Genomic DNA, 25,570 nt, shown 5'->3' with positions numbered 1-25,570 from the left:
GGGGGTCTCGAGCACGTGACCGCTGGGGGCGCTTTAGCGCTGGGGGATTCTTTTAAAAAAAAAAAAAAAAAAGTTTTTTTTTTTTTTCATTTTGTCATTTTTTGCTGACAGGTTTCCCTGGCATTGCCATGGACCCTGCTGCACATGAGTCCCCATCTGATCCCCTCAAGGTGGCCGCAGGGCCCTCCGATTCTCCACTCACCATTGATTCGCTTTCAGCGGTCCTGGAGTCATTTGTGTCCCGGGTGGTGGTGGCCTGTCAGGGACGGGGGGCGAAAAAACGACCCCCGCCCACCCCTGTCTCGTCCGATACCTCCGACTCTGATCCTGAGCCGGTCGCTGCTGCCACGGGTTCCTCCTTTAGGGTTGATGTCCCGCGTCCCTCTGACAGTGAGGATGATCTTCTTGCCTCTGTCATAGCGCAGAACAAAGCACTGGTGGACGCACTGATTATGTCAGTCCGGGAGACCCTAAAACTGGAGGTTGCACCAGTGGAGGCAGTTCAGACGGAAGTTGCCTTTGGCACTCGCAAGCCCTCTAAGGTGGAAAAGGTGTTTCCCTTTCCCAAATGCTTTGATGATATTATTAAAGACGAGTGGGCTCATCCAAAATGACCCCCTGGGCTGCCTAAACGGATTGCTAGGCGCTACCCGTTTGAAGTGTCCCTCCTTAAAAAATGGACGCTGCCACCTGTGGTGGATCCACCGGTTTCCAGACTAAATAAAGCCACAATTATCCCGATGGAGGCTTCCCCATCCTTTCGGGATCCAGTTGACCGTAGGGCGGAATCTGTCGGCCCTAAGGCCAGTGTTTACTATTGCTCTGGTTTCACAGACATTGACCGAATGGACCAAGCTATTACGCCATGACCTGGAGGGGAGAAGTCTCCCTCCTGCCTTGCCGGAGTTGCTGGAGCAAATAGTGCAGGGGCTACAGTTTGTGACGCCGCACTGGACGCTGCCCCATTGCTGGGGCGTGTGTCGATCTCGTCGGTGGTCCTCCGGCGCATGCTATGGTTAAAGTGCTGGTCGGCGGATCAGGCTTCCAAAAAAGCATTGACTGATCTCCCCTTTCAGGGGGATCGCCTGTTTGGTGCTACCTTGGATGGGATTATTAAGGATCTCACTGGGGGCAAGAGCACCTTTCTACCACAGGCTAATAAAGGTAAGGAACCTCGTCACAGACAGGGACCTTCCTTTACAGCTCACAAGAAATTTTTTCGCTCCTCCGGGGCGGGCAATAAGGCAAAGTCCTCCAAAGCCCCCCCGGGGGGTTTCAAGAGACCCTGGTCTGGTAAGCAAAATCCAGTCCTTCCAGACCTGAGGATAAGACCGCTTCAGCCTGAAGGTGCGCCCTCACCCAGATCAAGGGTGGGGGGATGTCTTCGCCGGTTCCCAGACCCGTGGCTCTACAGTATTCAAGACAAATGGGTTCACGAGGTCATACGGTCGGAACACAAGATCGAGTTGCGATCGCTTCTACCGGTGCGGTTCTTCCCTTCCAATATGCGACTGTCCCCGAATCGCCTAATGGCTCTGTTGGGGGCAGTGCAGCACTGGATGCAAAGGACGCCCATAGAGGGTGCCTATCTTCACGTTCCCATTTACGCAGGACACCAGCGGGATCTGCGCTTTGCAGTGGGAGCGGACCATTATCAGTTTGTGGCGTTACCCTTTGGTCTCGGGGCATATCGGTCCTGGTCTACCTGGACGACCTCCTCTTCTGTGCGGAGTCTCCGCAGGCTCAGTGTCATACGCGGACTCTCCAAAAGGAGATTCTTCTCAAATGGAACTGAAATTCCGATTCCCTAGACAATCGGATCCGGCTGAGCGAGCGGACCAGGTAGATCTGGTTTGGGGGCCTCGGTCTCCGATGCTCAGTCAGGGGAAGGCCTTTTTTCCGAAAGTATCCAGGTTATCGATAAATGTGTTGGAACTGAAAGCGATCAGGGTTTGCCTGGTTCACCGGACCGAGCATCTTCAGGGCTGCTCGGTTCGGATTCAGTCGGACAATGCCACGGCCGTGGCCTATGTCAATCATCAAGGGGACACCAAGAGTGTTCTGGCGGCCGTGGAAGTGGCCGGCAGGTTTTGGGCGGAACAGTTTGTTCCGGCTCTTTCTGCAGTTTACGTTCTGGGTGTGGAAAATTGACAGGCGGACTTTCTCAGCTGTCAGACCCTGGATCAAGGGGAATGGCCTCTTCAGACAGAGGTGTTTCACCAGTTGTGCCTTCATTGGGGCACCCCGGACGTGGATCTGTTGGCATCTCGGCGCAACAGAAAGGTGCAGAGGGTTGTAGCCCGCGCCCGCGATCCTCTGGTGGACGCCGCAGACGCACTGAATACTCTGTGGGGGCAGTACCAGCTGCTGTATGCCTTTCCTCCTCTTAAGTTGTCACCGAAACTTCTTCACAAGATAGCGGCGGAGGGAATTCCAGTCATCTTTGTGACTCCGGATTGGCCTCATCGGGCCTGATATGCCGTCGTGGTCAGGCTGGTCGCAGACGCTCCTTGGCGATTTCCTCTCAGGGAGGATCTGCCGTTTCAGGGACCGATCTTCCATCCTGCTTTACGATTGCTGGCTTTGACGGCTTGGCTGTTGAGAGCCAGGTGCTGAAGGACAGGGGTTTGTCTGTTATTCCTACTCTGATTAAAGCAAGGAAAGCGAATTCCAGAAAGATCTATTATCGCACATGGAAGTCTTATATCGCGTGGTGTGAGTCCCTCGGGGTTCCTCCACGTTCTTACTCGGTGGCTCGGATATTGGCCTTCCTGCAACGGGGGGTTGAGCTGAAGCTGGCCTTGAGCACTATCAAGGGTCAGGTTTCAGCATTGGCGATCTTCTTCCAGAGGCCACTGGCTACTCATTCTTTGGTGCGGAATTTCATCCAGGGGGTGCAGCACCTGGCTCCTCCGGTGCGCACGCCCTTGCCGCCCTGGGATCTTAATTTGGTGTTGTCGGTTCTCCAGAAACCTCCCTTTGAAAATATTAGGGAGATTCCCTTGCTTACCTTGTCCAAGAAGGTGGCTTTTTTGGTGGCTATCACTTCTGCACGCAGGGTGTCGGAACTGGCCGCATTGTCCTGTCGTTCCCCATATCTGGTGGTTCATAGGGATAAGGTGGTTCTTCGTCCGAATTCATCCTTCCTTCCTAAGGTGGTTTCAGAGTTTCATTTGAATGAAGATATTGTATTGCCTTCCCTGTGTCCTAAGCCCAGTCATCCTCGGGAGTTTGCGTTACACTCCTTGGATGTGGTTCGGGCGATCAGGGTGTACTTGGCTACTACTGACTCTTTTCGTAAGGCTGATTCACTTTTTGTGATCACGGATGGCCATAGAAAGGGGTTGCCTGCGTCTGCCGTGACTATCTCCAAATGGATCAGACAGACGGTGGTGCAGGCTTATTCTATTAAGGGTCGGGTTCCTCCGTTCCCTGTTAAGGCGCACTCCACTCGGGCTCTTAGTGCTTCCTGGGCCTTCCGCCATCAGGCATCGGTGCTTCAGGTTTGCAAGGCGGCTACCTGGTCATCGGTTCATACCTTTACAAAATTTTATAAAGTTGATGTGTTGGCATCGGCGGATGCCTCTTTTGGCCGCAAGGTTCTGCAGGCCGCTGTTTGAGGGGACCGTTGGTCTACCTCGGGGGTTTTTTAGTTTTTTCAGTTGGGTCTCATCCTTTTGTTCGATGAGTCATTGATGCTTCTGGTTGGCTCCGGTTGGGCCTTCTGGATTGGATTTTTATTTCTGTTATCCCACCCCTCATTTGTGGCACTGCTTTGGGACGTCCCTACTGATATTAATCAAGAAGTCTGCGTCTGTCAATGAGCGACAGAGAAAATTGGATTTTTGACTTACCGTAAAATCCTTTTCTCTTAAGCTCATTGACAGACGCAGGACCCGCCCCTCTATTTTTGAGTTGGTTTGGGTTGAATTATCTGACACTGCTTTGTTACATAACTGACATCCTGTAGCAGGGAGAGAGAGGATATACCCCCTGGGACTGCCCATAAGGTGTGGCCAGAACTTTTTTCCTGCCTAGTGTCCTACTCCTGTAAGGGGCAGTATATCCTTACTGATATTAATCAAGAAGTCTGCGTCTGTCAATGAGCTTAAGAGAAAAGGATTTTACGGTAAGTCAAAAATCCAATTTTTTGTATTGCCAGAAGGGCCTAGGAAAGGCCAAGCGGCAACTGCTTCCACTATCTCTAGGTGGATTTGTCAAGTCATTGTTCAAGCTTATGGGTTAAAGGGTAAGATTCCGCCTTTTAAGTTAAAAGCGCATTCTACTAGGAGTGTGCGTGCTTCTTGGGAAGTGCATCGAGTATCTATGGCTCAGATTTGCAAAGCTGCTACTTGGTCTTTAGTTCATACATTCACAAAGTTTTATCAAGTGGATGTTAGAGCCAGAGAATGGGCTCAGTTTGGTATTTGCGTGTTGCAAGCAGTACTATGAGCTCCTATTGTTCTTTGCCCAGGGGCAGTTATGGGATTCTGTGTCCTCTACCCTCAAGGGCATTGCTTTAGGACATCTCAGATAGTCATTATTACCTGTTCTGTGTCCCCTGAGGTAGAAATAGCTTACCTATATAATCCTTTTCTCTGAGCACATCACGGGACACAGAGGTCCCTTCCCTCTTTTTCTGGGATCTTCACTGCTTGCTTCAAAAACGGAGGTTCTTCCTGTATGGGAGGGGTTATATGGTAGGAACTTCCTGTCTATTGGTTGCCAATGTCCATTCACCTAAATGTAGCATATAACCCAGATAGTCATTATTACCTGCTCTGTGTCCCGTGATGTACTCCAAGAAAAGGATTTTACTGGTAAGCTGTAGGAAAAATCCTATTTTTTTGCCACAGGAAAAAGGTAACAAAAATAGTCATAGGACATGAAGAGCAGAGGGAGGTTTGGAGTAAATTTGGGTCATGCCAAAAACATTTAAATCCTTTCTTTAAATTTTTCAAAAACCCTACATTATCTGCCTCTGGTCAACAATAGATTTAGAATTTAAGCAAATGTTTTAGGGTTTACAATGTTTTATATTATTTTTCTCATGATTATTTTTGTTTTCTTTTATTCTCCTTCAATATAAAGAAAGTGGGGCTACAAAAGGACAACATTCTTGCTTTTCTCAGAGAAATGGTGCTGTTCATAGTTCTGAAAAACACGTAGCCTTTCGGCAGTCCAGCACTGATGAAAGTCTGCAGTCCATAAGAAGCCCTCTTCAGCGGCAGAGAAGAATCGTCTGCTATGACGATGACGAGGTTAGTGAGGAGGATGATTTTGTCAAAAAAGAGGAGAGACCTTTCTGTGATACTAAAAAGAAGAACGGGGATGAGGATTCTGGCATTGTTATGACAACTCCTTCCCTAGATGTCGATGAGGAAGTCCCGCCCGATGACCTGCCTAGAAGTATTCTTGGGGAAGCCGGGACCTCTTTGTGTGGTAGCTCTGTGGAATCTGAAGACAGCTCGGTGGAACATATAGTGGACTCACCGTTTATTGCCATTAAGTCTTTTGAATATACTACTAGAGCTGACAATCATCCAAGTACTTTGGGAATAAAAGACCCCCAAGAAGGGCAATCTGAAAGCAAGAGATCTCCCAAGCTAGAACACAAAGCTGTAACCCGAGTCAAGAGCATGCTGAGTACTGAAAATCCTAATGCTTCCAAGCATAAAAATGAGGAAAACAAATCCTCTGCAAAGGCCTCAAAAACCACTCCAGTTGCGAAGAAATCAGAAGGAGCGGAAATGTTAGGACGATGTAACACCGAGACTGTTGAGCTGCTCTGCAGTGAATATGAGTCAGTTGGGTTAGATTTGGAAATCAAACAATCTCCTGTCAAAGTTATAATTACTGGTATAAGACCACAAGGAGAAACAGGCAAGGTAAGGCCAAAAGTGTTCACCTCCTTTTTTGTTTGTTGTTCTATGGAAACTGTGGGCAACCCTTTGGCTTTTACCCTAATCACAAAAAGACTCATTTATCAATTTCCGAGTTAAGAGCTTTCCATTCTTTCACTCTACTGCAAGTTTGATTTTGATAGGCAGTACAGTCTGCTCTTATTTCAAGCTATTTCATTCACAAAGAACATTTGGTAATTTTTACATAAACTGTATGGCAAAAAGTTTGTGGGCATCTGACCATATGTATGGAAGTCAAAAAGTTTGTATGGGAACCCCCCAAATTGGGTTTGGGTGATTGCAGTTAAGGGTAAAGTGAAATTTTAGTCAGGAAATGAAGTCCTGCTAGATCACTTCAGGCTGGCCCATTTTGCAGGTATAGCTATGTAAAACATTTAAAATGGGTGTCTATACATGGGTGTCTGTACATGCTCAGTTGCTCTCCCATTTTAGGCACTGTTGAGTTTGTAGAGGCTGATCTGCTGACAGCCTTAACCACCTCAATAATGGGCACTTTCACCCCCTTCCTTCCCAGACAAATTTTCACCTTTCAGTGCTCTCACAATTTGAAAGACAATTACTCAGTCATGCTACACTAAACCTAAATGAAAATTTTATCATTTTGTTCACACAAACAGTGCTTTCTTTTGGTGCTATTTATTCACCACTGTTTTTTTTTTATTTTTTGTCATATAAGCGAAAAAAGAGCGAAAATTTTGAAAAAAGAAAACATTATTTTCTACTTTGTTTCAAAAGAAATCAAATAAAATCAAATGTCGTCATAAGTTTAGGCCAGAATGAATTCTGCTACATGTCTGATAAAAAAAAAAATCCTGATAAGTGTATGATAATAGGTTTGTGTGAAAGTAATAGAGTCTAAAAGCTAGGCTACGTATACTGATGTCCTGACTACCTATCATTTCCTGAGGCCCTAAAATGTCAGGACAGAACAAATACCCCCCAAATGACCCCTTTTTGTAAATATGGCAGCCCAAGGTATTTAGTAAGAATCAGAATCATAGTGAATTTTTTGAAGTTGCAATTTTTTGACCACAATAGTTTGGGTAATGAAGATTTTATTTATTTTTTCCACACAATTGTCATATTAACAAGTTATTTCTTACACATGGCATAGATAAACTTGCAATTACACCCCAAATTATATTCTGCTACTCTTCCTATGTATGGCGATACCACATGTGTGAGACTTTTTCACAGCCTGGTCACATACAGAGGCCCAACATCCAAGTCGCACCGTCAGGCGTTCTCTTCAGGCATAAATTACACATTTAAATTCCTGAGTACCTATCACAATTTTGAAGGCCCTGGAGCATCAGGACAATTGAATTACCCACAAAATGACCCCATTTTTTAAACAAAACACCGCAATGTATATTCTACGAGGCATAATAAGTATTTTGAACATGTCATTTTTTTCCACAAGTTTTTGGAAAATGTGGAAAGAAAATGAAAAATTATTATTTATTTATTTATTTTTTTTTACACAAAGTTGTCAATTTATAGGACTTTTCTAACACATAGCATGTACATAGCAAAAATTACATCCCAAAATACATTCCGCTTCTCCTCCTGAGTGTGGCGATACCACAGTTGAGACTGTTCCACAGCCTTGCCACATACAGAGGCCCAACATCAAAGTATTCTTGTCAGGCGTTCTAAAGGGATAAATTACACATTTCATTACCTTGCCACATACATAGGCCCAACATGCAAGTAGCACCGTCAGGCTTCTAACACATAGCATGTACATACCAAGAATTGCACCCCAAAATACATTCTGCTGAGCTAAAGGTAAAAAAAAAAATGGATTAGACGTGGTTTTAGCAGGCAGGAATACTGTTCCAGCACAGGAAAAGAATTGGTCTAGACAGCCAATGGAAATGTCCAGAAATTGTCCAGCCAGCAGGCAGAAATATGCCAAAGTATTGGTGCTGGCGATAGTTCAAGTAGCTGGCATAGGCATAGCCAGTTCAGGTGGCAGGCAGAGGCTTGGCCAGTTCAGGTGGCAGCAGGCAGGCTTAGGCGCTTGTCAGGTAAGATCTGAGGACAGGGGTCAGGGCCGGCCTTAGGTGTTCAGGCGCCCATGCGAGCTAATCCTGTGGTGTCCCCCCCCATCCTCACCTCTTGCCCCCCTAAACATGGCTGTATCTATTGAAAAACTATTTTAGAGTATAATTGCTGCTAATTGACTGCAAGTGGGTGCAGCAGCAGGATAAAAACAGGGAAAAAAATCTGTGCAATCCTCACAGAGCCCCCCCTTACATCAGAGACCCTCACAGAGCCCCCTTACATCAGAGCCCCCCTTATAACAGAGACCCTAACAGAGACCCTAACATCAGAGACCCCCCACAGAGCCCCCCTTACATCAGAGACCCCCACAGAGCCCCCAAATATCAGAGACCCCCCCACTTGGCCCCCTCTTATATCAGAGACCACCCACAGAGCCACCTCTTACACCAGAGACCCCCCAAAAAGCCCCCCTTACATCAGAGACCCCCCCACAGCTGCTTGCTACATACACACTAAAGACATATCCCAGCCAATTTGCAGTCTATGACTATCTGGCACCAATTGGTTGTTTCTTGCTATGTAATGGCATATAGAAATGGCAACATTATGCATGAAGATCACATGTGGTATGTAATAAGCGAGTGTAAAAATATGGAAACAGGTGTGTAGAATTATGCAAATGACATAACATTTCAGATGTCCAAATTACCACTCAAAATGCTAGCATCACTTTAATTTATGAAAAATAAAAGGTCACTTTGATTACATTTTCATCCCTGTCAATATTCTTCTTTCATTACAACCAGGAATCTATGGGAAAGTTAGCTCCTGGAGATGAGATCCTCTCAATTAACGGTATCCAAGTGGGAGACATGTCTTACCAGGAAACCTGTGATTACGTCCAATCTTTACCCTCAGCTGTAACATTCGAGGTCCAAAAACCTGTGTCAGGTAAAACCTATATCAGTTGATCAATGTTTTGCATAAATAATGCTTTTATTATATTTTTTAATTAAAGAAATATTGAATATATTTTAGTAAATATGTCTTAAAGGCATTTGTACAATTCCAACATTTGACAGTGGGTGCATTAGTATTCTGTAGTCCTTTTATTAATGAATAACAGGTAATGAAAGAAATGCAGCTTGTTTTTTGTACATCTGTGGTACAGCATTGAAGCACCGGGATGGACGTGCGACAGTATAATCATAGGAAAGGAGGCATGGCTGTAAGGGAGGAGAATAATCAAATCCTAGGAGGACAAAAGACGGCATGGGACCAAGTTGAAGAGATAAATCATAGAGGTACAAAAAAAGGCTTTGGGGGTGGAGTGTAAGTTACCAGAGAGGAGGGTGGGCATGGGTGGATGAGTAGGTATAAGACCAGAGAGCATAGTGGACAGGGGTGGAAGTGTAGGAGAATGATGAGAGCTCAGTGGGCATTGGTGGAAGTGAAGAATGACCTGAATAAAGAGTGGGCATGGGTGTATGTGGAGAACAATGACCAGAGAAGAGAGTGGCATGGGTTAAAGCATTGAAGAATGACCAGAGAGGAGAGGTGGCTGGGCATGGATGGAAGTGTAGATGAAAGACCAGAGAGCAGAGTGGGCATGGGTGGAAGTGTAGAAGAGTGACCAGAGAGGGGAGGCATGGGTAAAGGAGAAGTAAATGACTAGAGAACACAGTGGGCATGGGTGGGAGTAGAAGAGAATGAAAGTGAGAATAAAACAATTGGTTGAATACCGGTTCATCGGCCAATACTTTGTCCATTTAGGCAATGACCTGAATCAATATGGCACTAAATGTTAATAAACTATGTACTTCTGAATTGGCATCAATAATGACATTATGACAGTCTTGAGTCATGTACTGTTGTTCCTCCCTTCTGCGTCTATAAAGGACACTTCATACAGTTTCTGCCTCCTGTGTCCAGGAACTAGGAACTAATGTAGGAACTAGGAACTAACTAGCTCCTGGTGTTTCTGGATTATGTGATCACCATGCCAGCTTTGACATGGTAAACACAGGGCTTTGTAAGCAGCTGGCAGTGACAATGACAGCTGTTTGGTTTGGTTTTTTAAAATTTGGGTAGGCAAATTAGTCAGAGTTATTGTCACGTTAATCAGTATGTTCAAACATTGCTAAATTTGGTCTGGGTATCTAAGCTGTAATGATCACTAAATAGGGGTCTTTTTATATTTGCTTACTGGGGATGAGCAAAACTAAGTGTTCTCATTTCCTAGCAATTTTTGTTAAATTTGACCAATTTGGTAAAATGCTTTAGAGTCACATTAAAGGGAATCTACCATGAAAAGACAATGAAAAGCACAATTTCTATCCTGTTTTTAATAATGCTAGTTCCATGCCTGTCATGATGATGCTTTGTTTTGTGCTCTAAGTCTGAGACCCAAAAGTATAAAGATGAAGAACTTTGACACTTTTCTGCCATTCATATACAGAATGCTTGTTCTGGGTCTCTACCTCAAAAGTACTAAAGTCCAATATAGCCAGGCAGCTTGCATTTTCAAAAAGATGCAAGCAATGGCAGATCCTTTACTTCCCTTATGGGTCTCAGGGTGTTTTTGATGGTTTAAAGGGTACAATAAACTTTAAAGTGTTTGTCAGTCAAAAAATTAAAAAGAAAGGCAGTACAATTAAAAAGAAATGCAGTACGTATCTGCAATACATACACATTTCCCCATTTTTTTTTTTCTTTCAATAAAAACCCTGCAAGTACAAAAAATGCATTCTGATCTGCCAAGAAATGTGCTCATCTCTTAAAGGAAAAGTATGGCCAAAGCTTTTCTGCATACTTCACCTATGGATCACAGGAGTGCAGCTTGTTTTGCACTCTTGTGACCCGTTTTCAGCCAACAGCAGGCTAAAGCCCTCTGTCAGCTGATGTCACCCAGCCAGTCCAGGCTCAGGAAAGATCCTGACTAAACGGTCAAGATCTGCCCAGATGCCTAGACAGGTGCCTGGTTCAGCCTCGCAGCAATCCGCTGAGAGCCTGAGCCAGTCCTTCCTGCCCCCTAAACAGCTGAGCGCTCCAGTGAGCACTGGAGGAGAGAGCAGAGAGCCGCTGACTGACGGTCATGGCTCTCTGCTCAGAGCAGAGGGGGAGAACTTGGAAATCAGTGGTGTTTGATCTCTCAATTCTCACTGCAGAGCCGGCAGGGGACAGATGCAGCATCGGGGCTGCATCCACCTAGGTGAGTATAAATGTTTTTTTGTTTTTGTTTTTTTTTTTTTGTTTTTTTTTTAAGCCCAAACGTCTCTTTTAAGCCCTGTTGTGGACTGACAACACACATACTTTTTCTGGACTTAGTAGTATAGTAATATCAGCCCTGCCCAGATGTCTTGATAAAAAACTCTCAAAATGTACTCTCTGTCTTGTTCTCCACAGCATAGGGCCAAATCATACTATCCAAAATAAAAATTAGGAGGGCTAATTAGACAGGACTATTCTGAATTTGACATGATTATGTATTTTTGCATTCATCAAACCATTATAACAAACTGCTTCCAATGGTATGTATTTAACAGACCAAAATGGCGCAAATAATAGAAGTTCCTTATTAGGGCTTACATATAATTTAAATGGCTTGTCAGGCTTATATACGCTGTCTTCAAATATTGTGATCCTTTTCTTAGACAAAAAATTAGCACTATTATTTTACTTTAAAAAAAAAAAAACACACTTTGAAAAAAGTAGAATAGCAATTTTAATAGAACAATTTAGTACATAAATATTAAAAAATAAAATACAAATACAAATAAAATTACCCTACTGTAAGTATCTACCAAAAAAAAAAAGAAACCCACCCTCTAAAAAAAAAAAAAAAAAAGGGTTGTCCTTTTTTTTTTTTTTTCTTTTCTTTTGCCTAAGCAACTTAATCACTTAAGCCCCGGAAGATTTTACCCCCTTCCTGACCAGGGGTTATTTTGCGATTCGGCACTGCGTGAATTTAATGGACAATTGCGCGGTCGTGCAACGCTGTACCTAAACTAATTTGACGTCCTTTTTTCCCACAAACCGAGCTTTCTTTTGGTGGTATTTGATCACCTGTGCGATTTTTTGATCATGCGCTATAAACAAAAAAAGAGCGTCAATTTTGCAAAAATAACAATTTTTCACATTTTTTATATGAAATTCCCCCCCAAAAAATGTAAAAATCAAACTTTTTTAACATTTTCGGCCAATTTGTTTTATGCTACATATGTTTGGTAAAAAAAATCGCAAAAAGCGTATTTTGATTGGCTTGCGCAAAAGTTATCGCGTTTACTAACAAAGGTAAAGATTTTTGTCATTTTTGTTGTTTTTTTTTTTTTAACGCATAATGGCGGCGATCTGCGATTTTTTTTTTTTTTGCGGGACTGCGACATTGGGGCAGACAGATCGGACCCTTGACTGACATTTTTGACACTTTTGGGGTTACCAGTGACATTTCTACAGTAATCAGTGCTATACATATGCACGGTTACTGTAAAATGACACTGGTAGTGAAGGGGTTACCTTTTTTTGAGAGGGAGGGGTGGTGTGTGTCCCTATAGGGGCGTGATTCTAACTGTGATTGGCTGTGGCTTGAGCTGTAGGAACAGTGATCAACGGTCCTACATAGTAGAACCGTATTATCACTATTACTACACAGGGGAGAATGACAGGCAGCTTGTTTACATCAGCCGCCTGCCTTTCTCCCGCTGTCACGGATGATCGTGAGTGCGGGCACACGCACGGGGGGGTCCATGACCGAGCGGGATCTCTCCCCAGAGCCTCACAGGCTTGTGACTTACCCATACGTCACTTTGCCTGTGAGGGGCTGACCGTATATGTACTTGCGGCGGTCGGCAAGTGGTTAATGAGCGAAATTTGAGAATTTTGCAATAATTTTGCTTGATTATAATTTTTTCAAAAATCACTCCACTTAGCCCTACTGCCTACATTTCAGCTTTATTTTTAGTTGCAGAGATTGTATGTAGAAAGTGAAACATTATAGGGGCATAGCTTGAGAACTCCCAATGATATCTCATCACAGAAATAACAGTTTTGGGAGGACGGACAATCAGACTTAAAATTAATCTTTGCTGTTGGAAACTGAAGGTCCTCTATTTATCTTATCCCAGTATTCCATCTGTACTTTACATTTTTGACATTTTTATAGTAAATTGTAAGCCTCCTAACAGCAGTTCTGAAAAGATGATAGATGGGACACGCAATCTGCTTATAGACTAAACTTCAGCCACGGATCTTAGACTTTTGTTATGTCCTATTTGTGAAGAAATCCTGGAGAAAATGTGCGTGCTTTTATTAAAAACACATTACCTGCAGTGTCTAGAATATGAAGTGTTAAGGTACTTTCAATATGTCTTTGAATTACGCTGCCTTTGGCTCATCAAATCAGAGTAAAAATGTTTGGAATAAAAGTTTGATATTCATCAGGCCTTTTTCAGCTGTGGAAACTTATGTAAAAAAAAAAAAAAGTGAGAATCTGTGGTTGGAATTCAGATTTTCCAGCTTTTTCTCTCCCACCATACCAAAATAGTCACACTGTCGTAACTTTGAAAAGTTTTGTTTTGTCTTTGGAATTTTGTTTCTCCAATTTGTATTTTATTACTTTATAAACGAGCGCCAGTAATAAAGCATAGCGAATAGTGCCTCTTTGTGAACAGAAATAGATTTTGGAGGTAGAAGAATTTTTTTTAAGAGGAGGATTCTGAAAAAAAGTTAATATTACGGCACAATAGGTGTTAGATACAGAAATTCCAAAAAGTCCAATTGAATCCACCAAAAAAATCCAACTGAACCCTCTTAAAGAATATGTAAACCCAACAGTTCATATTCCTGATATGTGCTTTTCTGTTTGCATTGCCTTCTTTGTGTAAAATACCTGGTGATCCTGCCAGCCCCTCTGTTTTCTTATTAATAAATGACCACACAAGGTAGGAGAGCACAGCGTGGTCAGTTTTCTGAGTGTGCTGAGAGCTCCGTCTTCTCTCCAATGATCAGAATGGTGCTGACATGTCCCCCTGCACAGCCATTCACTGGGAAGATTAGTGTGATGCTGTTTCTCCTCCCCCAGCTCTCTGGGCCCCTTATGCAGCAGAGAACATAGCGTATGTAATCACTTATAAAGAAAAAGGAAACAAAGTATTAATGTTTTAAATATATATGCAAATGTGTTGCTTTTCATTTCTATTTTAAACTGAATAGGTTGTTTTACAAGGTGAAGGTTCACATGTACATTATTGTATTAGTGTAATGCTATAAGGCTTCATATACAGTAATAAATATGTCTCTAGTTACTTTTTTGTCTTTGAAGTGCCGAACCAAGTGTTAACATAGGGGAGCCTCACACACCAGAAGCAACCTAGTTCTGTTACCACCAACCCCCCCCACCAATATTGCCTCCCCCCCCCCTAAAACCCACCCCCCCCCAAACATTGCTCAAGAGCAATGTTGATTGGAGCTGTGTTTAATCAATCATGTTGGACCTCAGGAGAGCTTGTTTATGAAAGATAAGCTCTGACATTCCTATCCTTTTACACTCATTCTTCTGCATATTTATTATTATATATGCAGCATGATTTTATTACAGTAATAAAATAGGAGGGTTTCATTAAACTTCATGAAAAAAAACCTACTGAATATTGCCAGATCTTGGGAGTGGCATATGGAAATGGTGCCTGTACCCATATATTAGGAAAGGTGCCTCAAAGAATTCATAGCACAACAAAGGCACCACAGAGGATACAGCACCTACTCCGGCTACCATCAAATTCATTAGTGGACATGTATTTAGTTCATCTGCAGAGTAAAGTGTAATCACTTCAGCAGCACTTAGCCTAAAAACAGTATAAGAGAGGAGCCCCCGCCTCTCTGTGATAAGTTATTATATAAGTGATTATTGGTAATTGTGTTGATTTCCTTTCCTCCAGGAGCACATAGTAGTAAGAATACTAGAATATAATAATATTACATGTTCATGTATTGTAATAAAAAGCAGTGCAAACGCCAAAACCACCCTTGAAGATACTCTCCTCCCACCCCTATCTCTCAAACCCCCCTCCCCGCACCACACACACATCCACCCACCCCCCGCACCAAGACTCCCTAATCCCTATTGATTTAGGAATAGGGTGGGAGCCTTGGTGCAGGGGTGTCTGGGGGGGGGGGGATTCGGAGATGGGGATGAGAGTAGAGTATGCTCTAGGGGGGCTTTGGCTTTTGTAGTGCTTTTTATTATAATACATGAACACTTATTAAATTTATGGTAGCCTGAGTAGGTGCTATATCCTCTGTGGCGTTTTTGTTGTTTTATTAGACTTTAAACTGACACTTTGCTTTGCCTGCTGTTCAGGCAGCATATACTCACTTTTCTGCGCTCCTATACAGCTCTGTTCAGCTGTTGAAAACAGACTCGTATAACCTCCAAACCATTTTGTTGAGGCTTTTTTGCAGGGCTTATGGACACCTTTGCCATCACTGGTGACAGCACTGGGCCAATCACTAGGCACCCATGCTGTCACATGGGAAAGAGTGAGTAAGACCACATTCTCAGCCATACCTGGAAGTGCTGAGCATTTCACTTTGCTTCTCACGGCCAACCAAAGCAATGGGGGAGTGAGGAAAGGTGAGGAGCATATGACTCTGCGTAAAATAGTGACCCTTTTACTCTGCTCTGGATGTAAATGATCATTTTAAAGGTTACCTTCAACCATAACTGGGATTTCAGCTTTGGGTAAAACATTCAAAAGGGAAAGTAACTATATGATTATTGCAACTGATGGGCATGGCTAAGAACTGGGGGTGCAGAATCATGTTTAATATTTGAGTGTATTGTAGTTGTTTTGAAGGGATTTTTTCCTAAACTATTCTTATGCTTTTTCTTCCTTTTTTTTTTTTTTTTTTTTTACTAAAAGCGTATTATTAAAATAGGACACATTAAAGTCTTACCATGTTTTTTTTTTTTTTCTTCAAGTGTATAATTTCTTTTGTGCAAGTTCTGTAGGCAATGTATAGCTCTTAATATGTTAATCCTTTAATATGTTTTTTTAAGCCTCAGCCAAGGTGACTTAGTTCAGTTCTGTGGTTCCAGAATTTGTCTTCTCAGGTCTCCAGAGAAAACGATTGATAGCCCTGTTTAGCCAGGTTTGGAGCAGCAGATAAAAGAATCCCCATAGGCAGTACATTTAGTAGTATATAAATCAAGGTCTTTATCTCTGGGATTGTTCATAAGGCTTTTTATTTGATTACAGCTGTTGATCGCTTGTCCCACATTATCATGACATCAGGGTCCGATACAACCAGGGAAGATCATCTTGAGGAAACCTCAACAGAGAGAGACCACTGCAATATTTATCTTCATCAGTTTTGTCCTACTGGTAATGATTTGGCTTCACCAGGTTCTCCTCTAGTGAACAAAAAAGGAGAACCCAACCTTTGTTCTTCACCTGGTCATTGTGGTGGTAGCCCTGTAACTAACATTGATGATTTCATAAGTGAGCTAGACCACACGGGTAATATGGAGGTTAAGAGTTTTTCAGAACAAGCAGCATATGCTAAACCTGAGTCACCTGCTAATAAACTGTCCAGCAACAACACAAGCTTTACCCACCAAGCTGTAGACACTGCTGGTTCACTAGGGTTTTCCATTTTGGACACTATTCCTATAGACAATACAGTTGCTGTAAATAAGAACAGCTTAAGTAGTTACTGTAGAAATTTTAGCAGCTTTACCACAGAGGACTTTTCACTGTCTGAACAGTTTGAAAGTAGTTCTTTTGACCTCTCTAACTCAATGTATGGAACAGTGGAAGACTCAGACAGTGAGTCTTTACTGGAAATCCCATCAGATTCTACAAGTGATCTGATTTCATCCCTTCAGAACCAGTCCTTTGTATCTGAAACACAGGCAACCACAGATTCAGAGGAAGAGCCAATAGAAATCTGTTGTGCTAGCAAAAAGGATGATGTTGAAATGCATAAAGCTCTACATTCTTGCCAATCTGAGCCAGTTATTAGTGAACCCAGGCAGCTGAACTCTGGTTACTGTATAGGTCCAAAATGTGGAGACACTTCTGAAAACACGACCCCTTTAGTTGCATCACATAAGAAATATTCTCAGGAACCTCTTGAACAAGTTGATTTAAATGTGAAAGACTATTTAAAGGAAGGTTTACCAATGCTTACATGTGATCCTACAGAAGTCAAGCCATCTTTGTGTGTTGATAATAATAACATGGAGATTAACGTCACAAGTCAAGCAGATATTCTATCTAGTCAAACTGATTGTGGTAAAGGATTGTCATTTAATGTAAATACTGATGTAAGGACTAGTATCTGTTCAAATGAACCACTTGGTGCCAAACAGTTTCCAGTAAGAAGTTCATGTCACCAAACCTTAACATCAAATGAGAAAAATGGACTTGCAAAAACAGAATCCAAATCTGTAAAAAGTTCCACAACAAAAACCTCTGTTGTGGAAAGATCCAAGGTAAATGGAGCTGGCTCAAAGCAACAAGATGGTAAAAGGGCATTGAACAATAACCTAGATATTCTCAGTACTCAGATGCCTAAGCCAGGGCCAAAGTTAAAGGGACTTACTATAAAGAATAAAAATAGGCCCAGTGCTGATGTGGCTAAATCATTAATTAATAAAACAGAAAGCTGGGACTATAGAAAATCCACCACACAGCCTTCTCCCAAACTTCTACCCAAGAGGCCCACTATAATGGATGGGGCACCTTCTCCCAGGGATTTGAGCAACAGAAGAGCCACACCTAAAACTATACTGTCACAAGCTAAGGTTGATCCCAGTTCAGTGGTTATTTCCACACCAAGCCTTGGTAGTAATGAGAAATTGCCAACCAACGGAACAACAAAATGTCCAGAGGAAAGCAATCAAGAGATTGAGTCATCTGTAGATATGGATGAAAGCTTCGACACTAAAGACAAATTTGCATGCCATCAGACCACACACACTGGCAAGTGCTGCAGCAAAAAAAGTGATATTGATAGCAAACAAAGGGGAGACCTAAGCAGAGTTTCTATGAGCAACGCAGTGCCTAAGAATGAAACCCACAGTTTGGCTTCTCTCCATAATCGTGAAGACCAAATAGACAATAGTGATATTCAACGTACATTTATGGAAGTAAAACTGTCTCCTTCACTATCGTCTATAAACAACACACACTTAAAAAATGAAAGCAGAAGTAAAACAGACTATACCATATATGACAGCTTTGCTATTGTTTACAAATCCCCAAAGGTCAAAGAAGATGCCCCCCTTGTAGAGAAACCGCCTAGTGGATCTAAGACCGTGACAAGGACTTATTCAATGCCAACTCATCTTACCAATGCGGCAAACAATGAAGTCCATCATAGAAAGGGTATATCTTTAGATGATCGAATCAGTTTGCCAATATCATATCAAAGCATATATGACTACAGTACTCAAGATATTTCCAAAACAAATGAGGATAGTCTACTTGTCAATGAAAGGGGCTCTTTAAGGAATGATGTACCAAGGTCTGTTAAAAGGAATTATTATTATGAACTCAACTGGCCTCATGAAACTATATCTTCTCTGACTGTAAAGCAAAGGATTAAGTCATTTGAGAATCTAGTAAACTTTGACAAAAATGTCATGAAGATCATTGAAATAAATAACACTCCTTTTTCTTCTAAACTTCCTTTAACTCGGAGATCTTCAGGTTCGATTCCCTCACATACACAGTCCATAGAGAATGCAATGGTGTTAAGGCGCAGCTTGAGCTCCTGTTGTGATAACCAAAGTGAAGTGTCCTTAGCAACACAAATCGCAAAATCTCAGTCTAGTGTGGCCTTAACATGTACTGAAAAGCTCCCAGTAGATTCTGTAAAGAATATTCCAGTCCATGACTCCACTAGGAATGAGAAAGAAGAGAATTCTGTACACGGGGTCCAGGTCAGAAAAAACAGGACGACGCCAAGCCACATAAGGCCATCTTTATCCCGTTCCAAATTACGAGAATTGAGAGCCCTAAGCATGCCGGATCTTGATAAACTTTGCACCGAGGATTTCTCTATAGAGTCTAAAGCTCCACAGTATAAAACTGAACTGGAGATTACACCCAGAAGGACTCCAGGAGCCGACAATGTATCATCTCTAAATGGCACTCGTATGAGCTCTAAAGACAATGGTGTATCTGGGTTAGCATATGATGGCGATGGGCTGCAAGATGGGGAACTTGTCAGAAAGTCATGGTCGGTAAGGTAAGTGATTGCCTTTTCTTTTTTCTATATAACTGTAGTACTTTTATTAAATGCAAAAGGCAACATTTGATAACCCTTTCTACATTAACCCTTAAAGTGGTGTAATTATCAAAAACTGCTTTGTGAGCCTATTTTCTGAAATTTCTAAAAAAGAAGCCTTGTTTCAGCTTGGCTTTGGATGTTCTGACTCGTCTTGGGTCTCGAGAGAGTGTAAATGTTCTAGGTTGACTTTCTTATGGCACTTTTCCACTGCAAGTACCGGCTCGGCTCCACTTGGCCCTGCTTGGCCCGGTTTGGTTTTCCACTGCATGGTACCGCATGGTACGGTGTTGGAACAGTTTGGTACAGTTTGCTTTTCCACTAAAGCAGTACTAAAGTAAGTGGGTGGGATAACAACGATTCTCTAACCAATCAGTGGCAAGTAGTGACAAACAGTCAAGGCTGCATGCAAAGGATTGTGGGATATGGTACCGGTACGGCCCTCTTGGAACCTCAACTGAGGTGGTTCTGTTTATGGTACTGTTTAGAGAGCCGTACCGTTCGGTTCCATGTAGTGGAAAAGCGCCACCGTACCATGCGGTACCATGCAGTGGAAAAGCACAAAAGCGAGCCGAACCGTTCGGTTCCATGCAGTAGAAAAGCACCATTAGAACATAGTGTATCTTTAGAATATTACTGTGATCATGAAAAGAAACTCAAAGGACAATAATAGACTCACAAAAGCTTGGATTAAAACACACAAGGGCAGTTAAAGCGTTATAAATAATTACTTGACATTTGTTTGCCTGAATTTTCATATTTCATATCAACATAATTTAAACAGAACTGTTCCAGGTGAATCTTATCTAAAGAATGGGAAATAATATGCAATATTTTTTTGCCTGCTTCTTACTCTGTTTAATTGTGTGTGTATATTTAGCTTGGACCAGCTTAGCGTCTCCACCAGGGACCAGCAAAAGCTGCAGGCTGTTTTGACTTCTGTGGCATCCAAATCAGATATCATTACTCTGATTCAGGAAGCAAAAGCACAAGTGGAGGTGAGTGGTTTACATTTGTTACATATTTTCAGTTGGGAACCGACATTTGGTGTTATTTTTTTTATAAACTTGCTTAGAAACTCTCTTGGCTTCTGACAAACTCTAGAAGTTCAAGCAGAACTTAAGCCAAAACCTTTAAACTTTAGTTTTAAATAGAGTGAGGAAAGGTCAGAAGCTTGGTTGGGTTTTATCAATCTCGTTGTCCCCACCCAGGGTAATTACCCTTCGTTTTCTGTCCAGCAGACTGTAGGAAGTGAAGAAGTATCACCCCACTGACATCAATAAAGCCCTGATCATTTTCAGTGCCAGGAGCTGTAGTTCTCAGTGTGGAGCTTTTGGGGCCAAAACAAGTAAAAATAACTGTTATGTTTGTGTATAACTATAACCTATAACTTATCTATAACGGACAAAGGTGTACGTTTAGTAAACTGAGAAGTTTTCTCTCAGTTCAATTCTCAGCAGTTCTCAGAGAAAAAATATCTCCTCTGGCACCCAGTTTAGAAGGGTGAGAACTTCACTTCTCACAGGGTGATCAGAGGAGAAGTTTTTTCTCTGAGAACTGCCGTGATCTCTGTATAACTGGGTGGACTGCCTGTAATCTCGCGAGATTTTGTGAGATTACAGGCACTGCTAAATTTAAAAAGTGAAACTAAAGTTTAAAAGAACTCGTAATGACATGTTCTGACACATGAAAACATATATATACACACACACACACATGCACGGTATATATACATACAGTATATAAATATATATATATACACATACACACACACACACATATATATATATATATATATATATATATATATATATATATATATATATATACACACATACATACAGTACATTCATAAATACATGCCAATCTGTATGCAATTGCACTGTATGTTGGCAGATTGCATGCAGATTGTACACCAGACCACAGGCTATCGTTTGTGGTGTGTGGGTGTGGGGACAGTGGGAAGAGTGATCAACACAGGGGTTCTGGCTTGTAGGATAGCTGGAGGAATCCTAGTAGTGTGTGGTAATTGCTAGACTGCTCCCCAACCCTTAGAGTGCATCAGATTGTATGTAAGATTTGTATCTGCCTGTGTGTGGTCAGCCAGCTGGATTGGACTGGAGTCTCCCTCTAGTGGTGACCGAAGGCAGTGCAGGCTGTGAAAGTATTGCAACCAATCTAATTACTTAAGCCCCGTACACACGTACCGATCGTCGGCCGAACGATCGGCTGTCTTTTGTCCCCAGGCTGTCATGTCCGCTGAAAAGTGCAAAAGACTGCACACGAATTTTGTCCGCCGACTGCAGAAGTGATGTCATGTGATGGTTAACTTTCCCTGTGTTTTTTCTTTTATGAGCATGCCCAGTCTTGCAAATCTGCTGTCTGTCGGCCGAATTCTGTACTGACTGGCGAACAATCGGCCGTTCTGGTGTCGGCATACAAACATTTTAATGCTTGCACGACAGATTCTGTTCGGCCGAAAGTGCGCTGTCGGCTGTCGGAAGCATCATACTAACAAGCCTACATTTGGCCGATCGGTCGTCTGCCGAATCTTTTCTGCGACAATCGGTACGTGTGTACGAGCCTTTAGTAGGAATTTTCTTTATTTCCGTTATCCCCTTATACTGCCCAGTCACGATTCATCACGTCTCGTTTAGCTAGTCGCCGTGGGCGTGGTTGAATCGTGACAGATTGGTTTCCTCCCACACTCCAAAGACATGCTGGTAGGTTAATTGGATCCTGTATAAAAAATTGGCCCTGCTGTGTATGTATGTGAGTGATGCCTCGTACACACGTACCGATCGTCGGCCGTAAATATTCGGCCGACGACCGATCGGCCGATTGTATGCTTGTTAGTATGATGCTTTCGACAGCCGACAGCGCATTTTCGGCCGAACAGAATCTGTCCTGCAGGCATTAAAATTTTTGTTGGCCAACACCAGAACGGCTGATTGTTCGCCAGTCAGTACAGAATTCGGCCGACAAACAGCAGATTAGCAAGACTGGGCATGCTCAGAAAAGAAAAAACACACGGAAAGTTATTCATCACATGACATCACTTCTGCAGTCGGCTGTTGTTGGCCGACAAAATTCATGTGCAGTCTTTTGCAGTTTTCAGCGGACAGGACAGCCCTGGACAAAAGACGGCCGATCGGTACATGTGTACGAGGCATTAGGGACCTTAGATTGTAAGCTCCTTGAGGGCAGGGACTGATGTGAATGTGCAATGTATATGTAAAGCGCTGTGTAAATTGACTGTGCTATATAAGTACCTGAAATAAAAAAAAAAAAATATATATATATATACATACATACACACCAGTACATACAGTATATATATATATATATATATATATATATATATATATATATATATATATATATATATATATCACACACAGAGATATATATGTGATTGTATAGTTAATGTGTTTCTAACCTGCTGTTGATGTATATTTCACTGCAGTAGGGAGAGTTTTTGCTTTCACTTTTGGGCACTGGGACATTCACAGCAGAGATCTCCTATTTCTTCCTGCTATCTCCACCTCTGAGCTGGAGAAGTAGGAAGAGGAGATCTTCAAAGAGAAGCACAGTGATCAGGTGACATCATGTGTTTCTAAACTGGCCGTTTCTATTGCAGTGAATGCAAGCTGTTTGTGTACTGAGATGAGAAGAGAAGACTATGTTCTCCACTACTCTTCTCAGTATTTTAAACCTGCAATGCTCTGAGACAAGCCGTGATCATCCAGATCTCGGCTTATCTCAGTTTACTAAACGTACACCAAAGTATATTATAAGCCTTTTTTCATTTTGGATAGAAAGGAAGAGTTAGAACTCCTGTCTGGTTGTAACTGCAGTGTGTCCATGCTGGGGAGATTCACCCTTCCTATTTTTCCTGCTGACTATTGTCACTGGACTAAAAGTGATGGAAAATCCAAAATGTTACAGTTGTAACCAAACAGGTGCTGAGGGAAAATCTTCTAATGAGAACATCTGTTCTTTCTAAGAAGAGACTCCAAGACCGAGGAAGTGAAGGGAAATCTCCAAAATGGAACAGACAGTGAAAAAGAGAATGGTTTTAACTGTTTCCTACCCCAAAACAAATAAAGGTAACAATTTTAACCCCTGGTGTTTTTTTTTTTTTTTTCTTTTTTTTGCGGTTTGTGTCCAGTTGGGGATATTTCTATTTTTCTTCTTCCTAAGTAACCTTGTTTTCCCTATAGCAGCAAGTGAAAAACTCTCCATTGGGAAGACTGGTTCTAGCTTCTCCTCACCATTTTAACCACAGAAGCCCCGGAAGATTTTACCCCCTTCCTGACCAGGTCCTATTTTGCGATTCGGCACTGCGTGACTTTAACGGACAATTGCGCAGTCGTGCGATGCTGTACCTAAACGAATTTGGCGTCCTTTTTTTCCCACAAACAGAGCTTTCTTTTGGTGGTATTTGATCACCTGTGCGATTTTTTTTTGATCATGCGCTATAAACAAAAAAAGAGCGTTAATTTTGCAAAAATAACAATATTTTTCACATTTTTTTAATTTGAAATTCCCCCAAAAAAATGTAAAAATCAAAATTTTTAAACATTTTAGGCCAATTTTTTTTTATTACCATATGTTTGGTAAAAAAAAAATCGCAAAAAGCGTATTTTGATTGGTTTGCGCAAAAGTTATTGCGTTTACTAACAAAGGGAAAGATTTTTGTCATTTTTGTTGTTTTTTTTTTTTAATGCGTAATGGGGAGATCTGCGATTTTTTTTTTTTTTTTTTTTTTTTTTTTGCGGGACTGCGACATTGGGGCGGACAGATCGGACCCCTGACTGACATTTTTGACACTTTTGGGGTTACCAGTGACATTACTACAGTAATCAGTGCTATACATATGCACTGTTACTGTAAAAATGACACTGGCAGTGAAGGAGTTAACTGTATTGGAGAGGGAGGGGTTATGTGTGTCCTTGAGGCGTGTTTTTAACTGTGATTGGCTGTGGCTTGATGTGTAAGAACAGTGATCAACGGTCCTACATAGTAGAACCGTATGATCACCATTCTTACACAGGGGAGACTGACAGGCGGCTTTGTTTACATTAGCCGCCTGCCTTTCTCCCTCTGTCACGGATGATCGCTAGTACCCGGCGGACATCGGGTCCGCCGGGCACACGTGCGGGGGGGGTCCGTGACCGAGCAGGAGCGCGCATCCGGCGGCGCGCACTCGCTCCCAAAACCCTTACAGGCTAGCGACGTAGCCCTACTTCGCTTTGCCTGTGAGGGGCTGACTGCCGACGTAAATAGTCGTGCGGCAGTCGGCAAGTGGTTAATACAAAGTATTAATATTGCCATTGTGTCCCACACCTAGCAAACACCTGACAGGGGTTTTCACCATTCCCTATCCAAAACAAAAAAAGGCTAGACATTTACTTAACAGATAAGTTGCCACTAATGCCTAAAGTGGTTGTAAAGTTAGGTTTTCATCGTAATGCATTCTATGCATTAAGATAAATAGCCTTTTGTGTGCAGCAGCCCCCTCAGCCCCCCTAATACTTGCCTGAGCCCATCTCGATCCAGCAATGTTGCAGGAGTGTCTCGGCTACCCGGAACTCTCCTTCTTCATTGGCTGAGGTGGCAGCGTGGCACCATTGGCTTCGGGGGCTGTCAATCAAAGCCATCGAGCCAATGAGGAGAGAGTGGGGGCGGGCCCGAGCCGCGGCTCCATGTCTGAATGGACAAAGGAACCTGCAGCTCAGCTCGGGTACCCCCTATAGCATGCTTCTTGTTGTGGGGGCACTCAGGAGGGAGGGGCCAGGAGCGCTGAAGAGGGACCCGAGAAGAGGAGGATCCAGGCTGCTCTGTGCAAAGCAACTTCACAGAGCAGGTTAGTATAACATGTTTATTATTTTTAACAAAAAAAGAGACTTTACAATCACTTTAAGTTATCTCTATATAAAATAAAAAAAATAAACCTGTCCCCTGGTACAGAAGTGTGCAGAAATCCATCCAACAGGAGCACAATGGTAGTATAAATATTCATTATAATTGATAATATTCATAATATACATTAGATAGGATAAAGCCAGTCATACATGGATTGAAATTTGGCCGATTCAGCAGGGACTGTACAAATTTAAATCCGTGTATGAGCTAGCAGGTTGTACACAAGTCAATCTATCAATCAACTTGTGTACAACCAGCCTGTCGGGTTTTTTCCAAACTATCAGAACCACCATCTATAGCTAGCAACACTGATCATTGTATTCTGCCAGCGGGGAAGGCCTCCTGCCTGCAGAATGAAATGGCTCAGCGGGAGTGATTCCGTTTGGATGGAATCGGTTCATTCATCCTGCTGTTTG

At 42.5% G+C, this 25,570-nt stretch overlaps 1 protein-coding gene across 2 annotated transcripts in view; it reads left to right on the top strand.

The window, feature by feature from the left end:
* The window catches only part of PDZD2 (PDZ domain containing 2), a 454,029-nt gene that overhangs the window by 371,457 nt on the left and 57,002 nt on the right, over positions 1 to 25,570 (top strand). For both annotated transcript variants that reach the window (XM_082251798.1, XM_082251799.1), the window contains exons 17-20: positions 5,092 to 5,888; positions 8,741 to 8,885; positions 16,190 to 19,187; positions 20,107 to 20,224. In XM_082251798.1, coding sequence (XP_082107924.1) covers positions 5,092 to 5,888; positions 8,741 to 8,885; positions 16,190 to 19,187; positions 20,107 to 20,224 — 4,058 coding nt within the window. The remainder of the gene's footprint in view (positions 1 to 5,091; positions 5,889 to 8,740; positions 8,886 to 16,189; positions 19,188 to 20,106; positions 20,225 to 25,570) is intronic.

Source organism: Pelophylax lessonae (assembly GCF_965119305.1).
Source record: "Pelophylax lessonae genome assembly, chromosome: 1".
NCBI lineage: Eukaryota > Metazoa > Chordata > Amphibia > Anura > Ranidae > Pelophylax > Pelophylax lessonae.
This window is presented reverse-complemented; position numbering and strand designations above follow the sequence as displayed.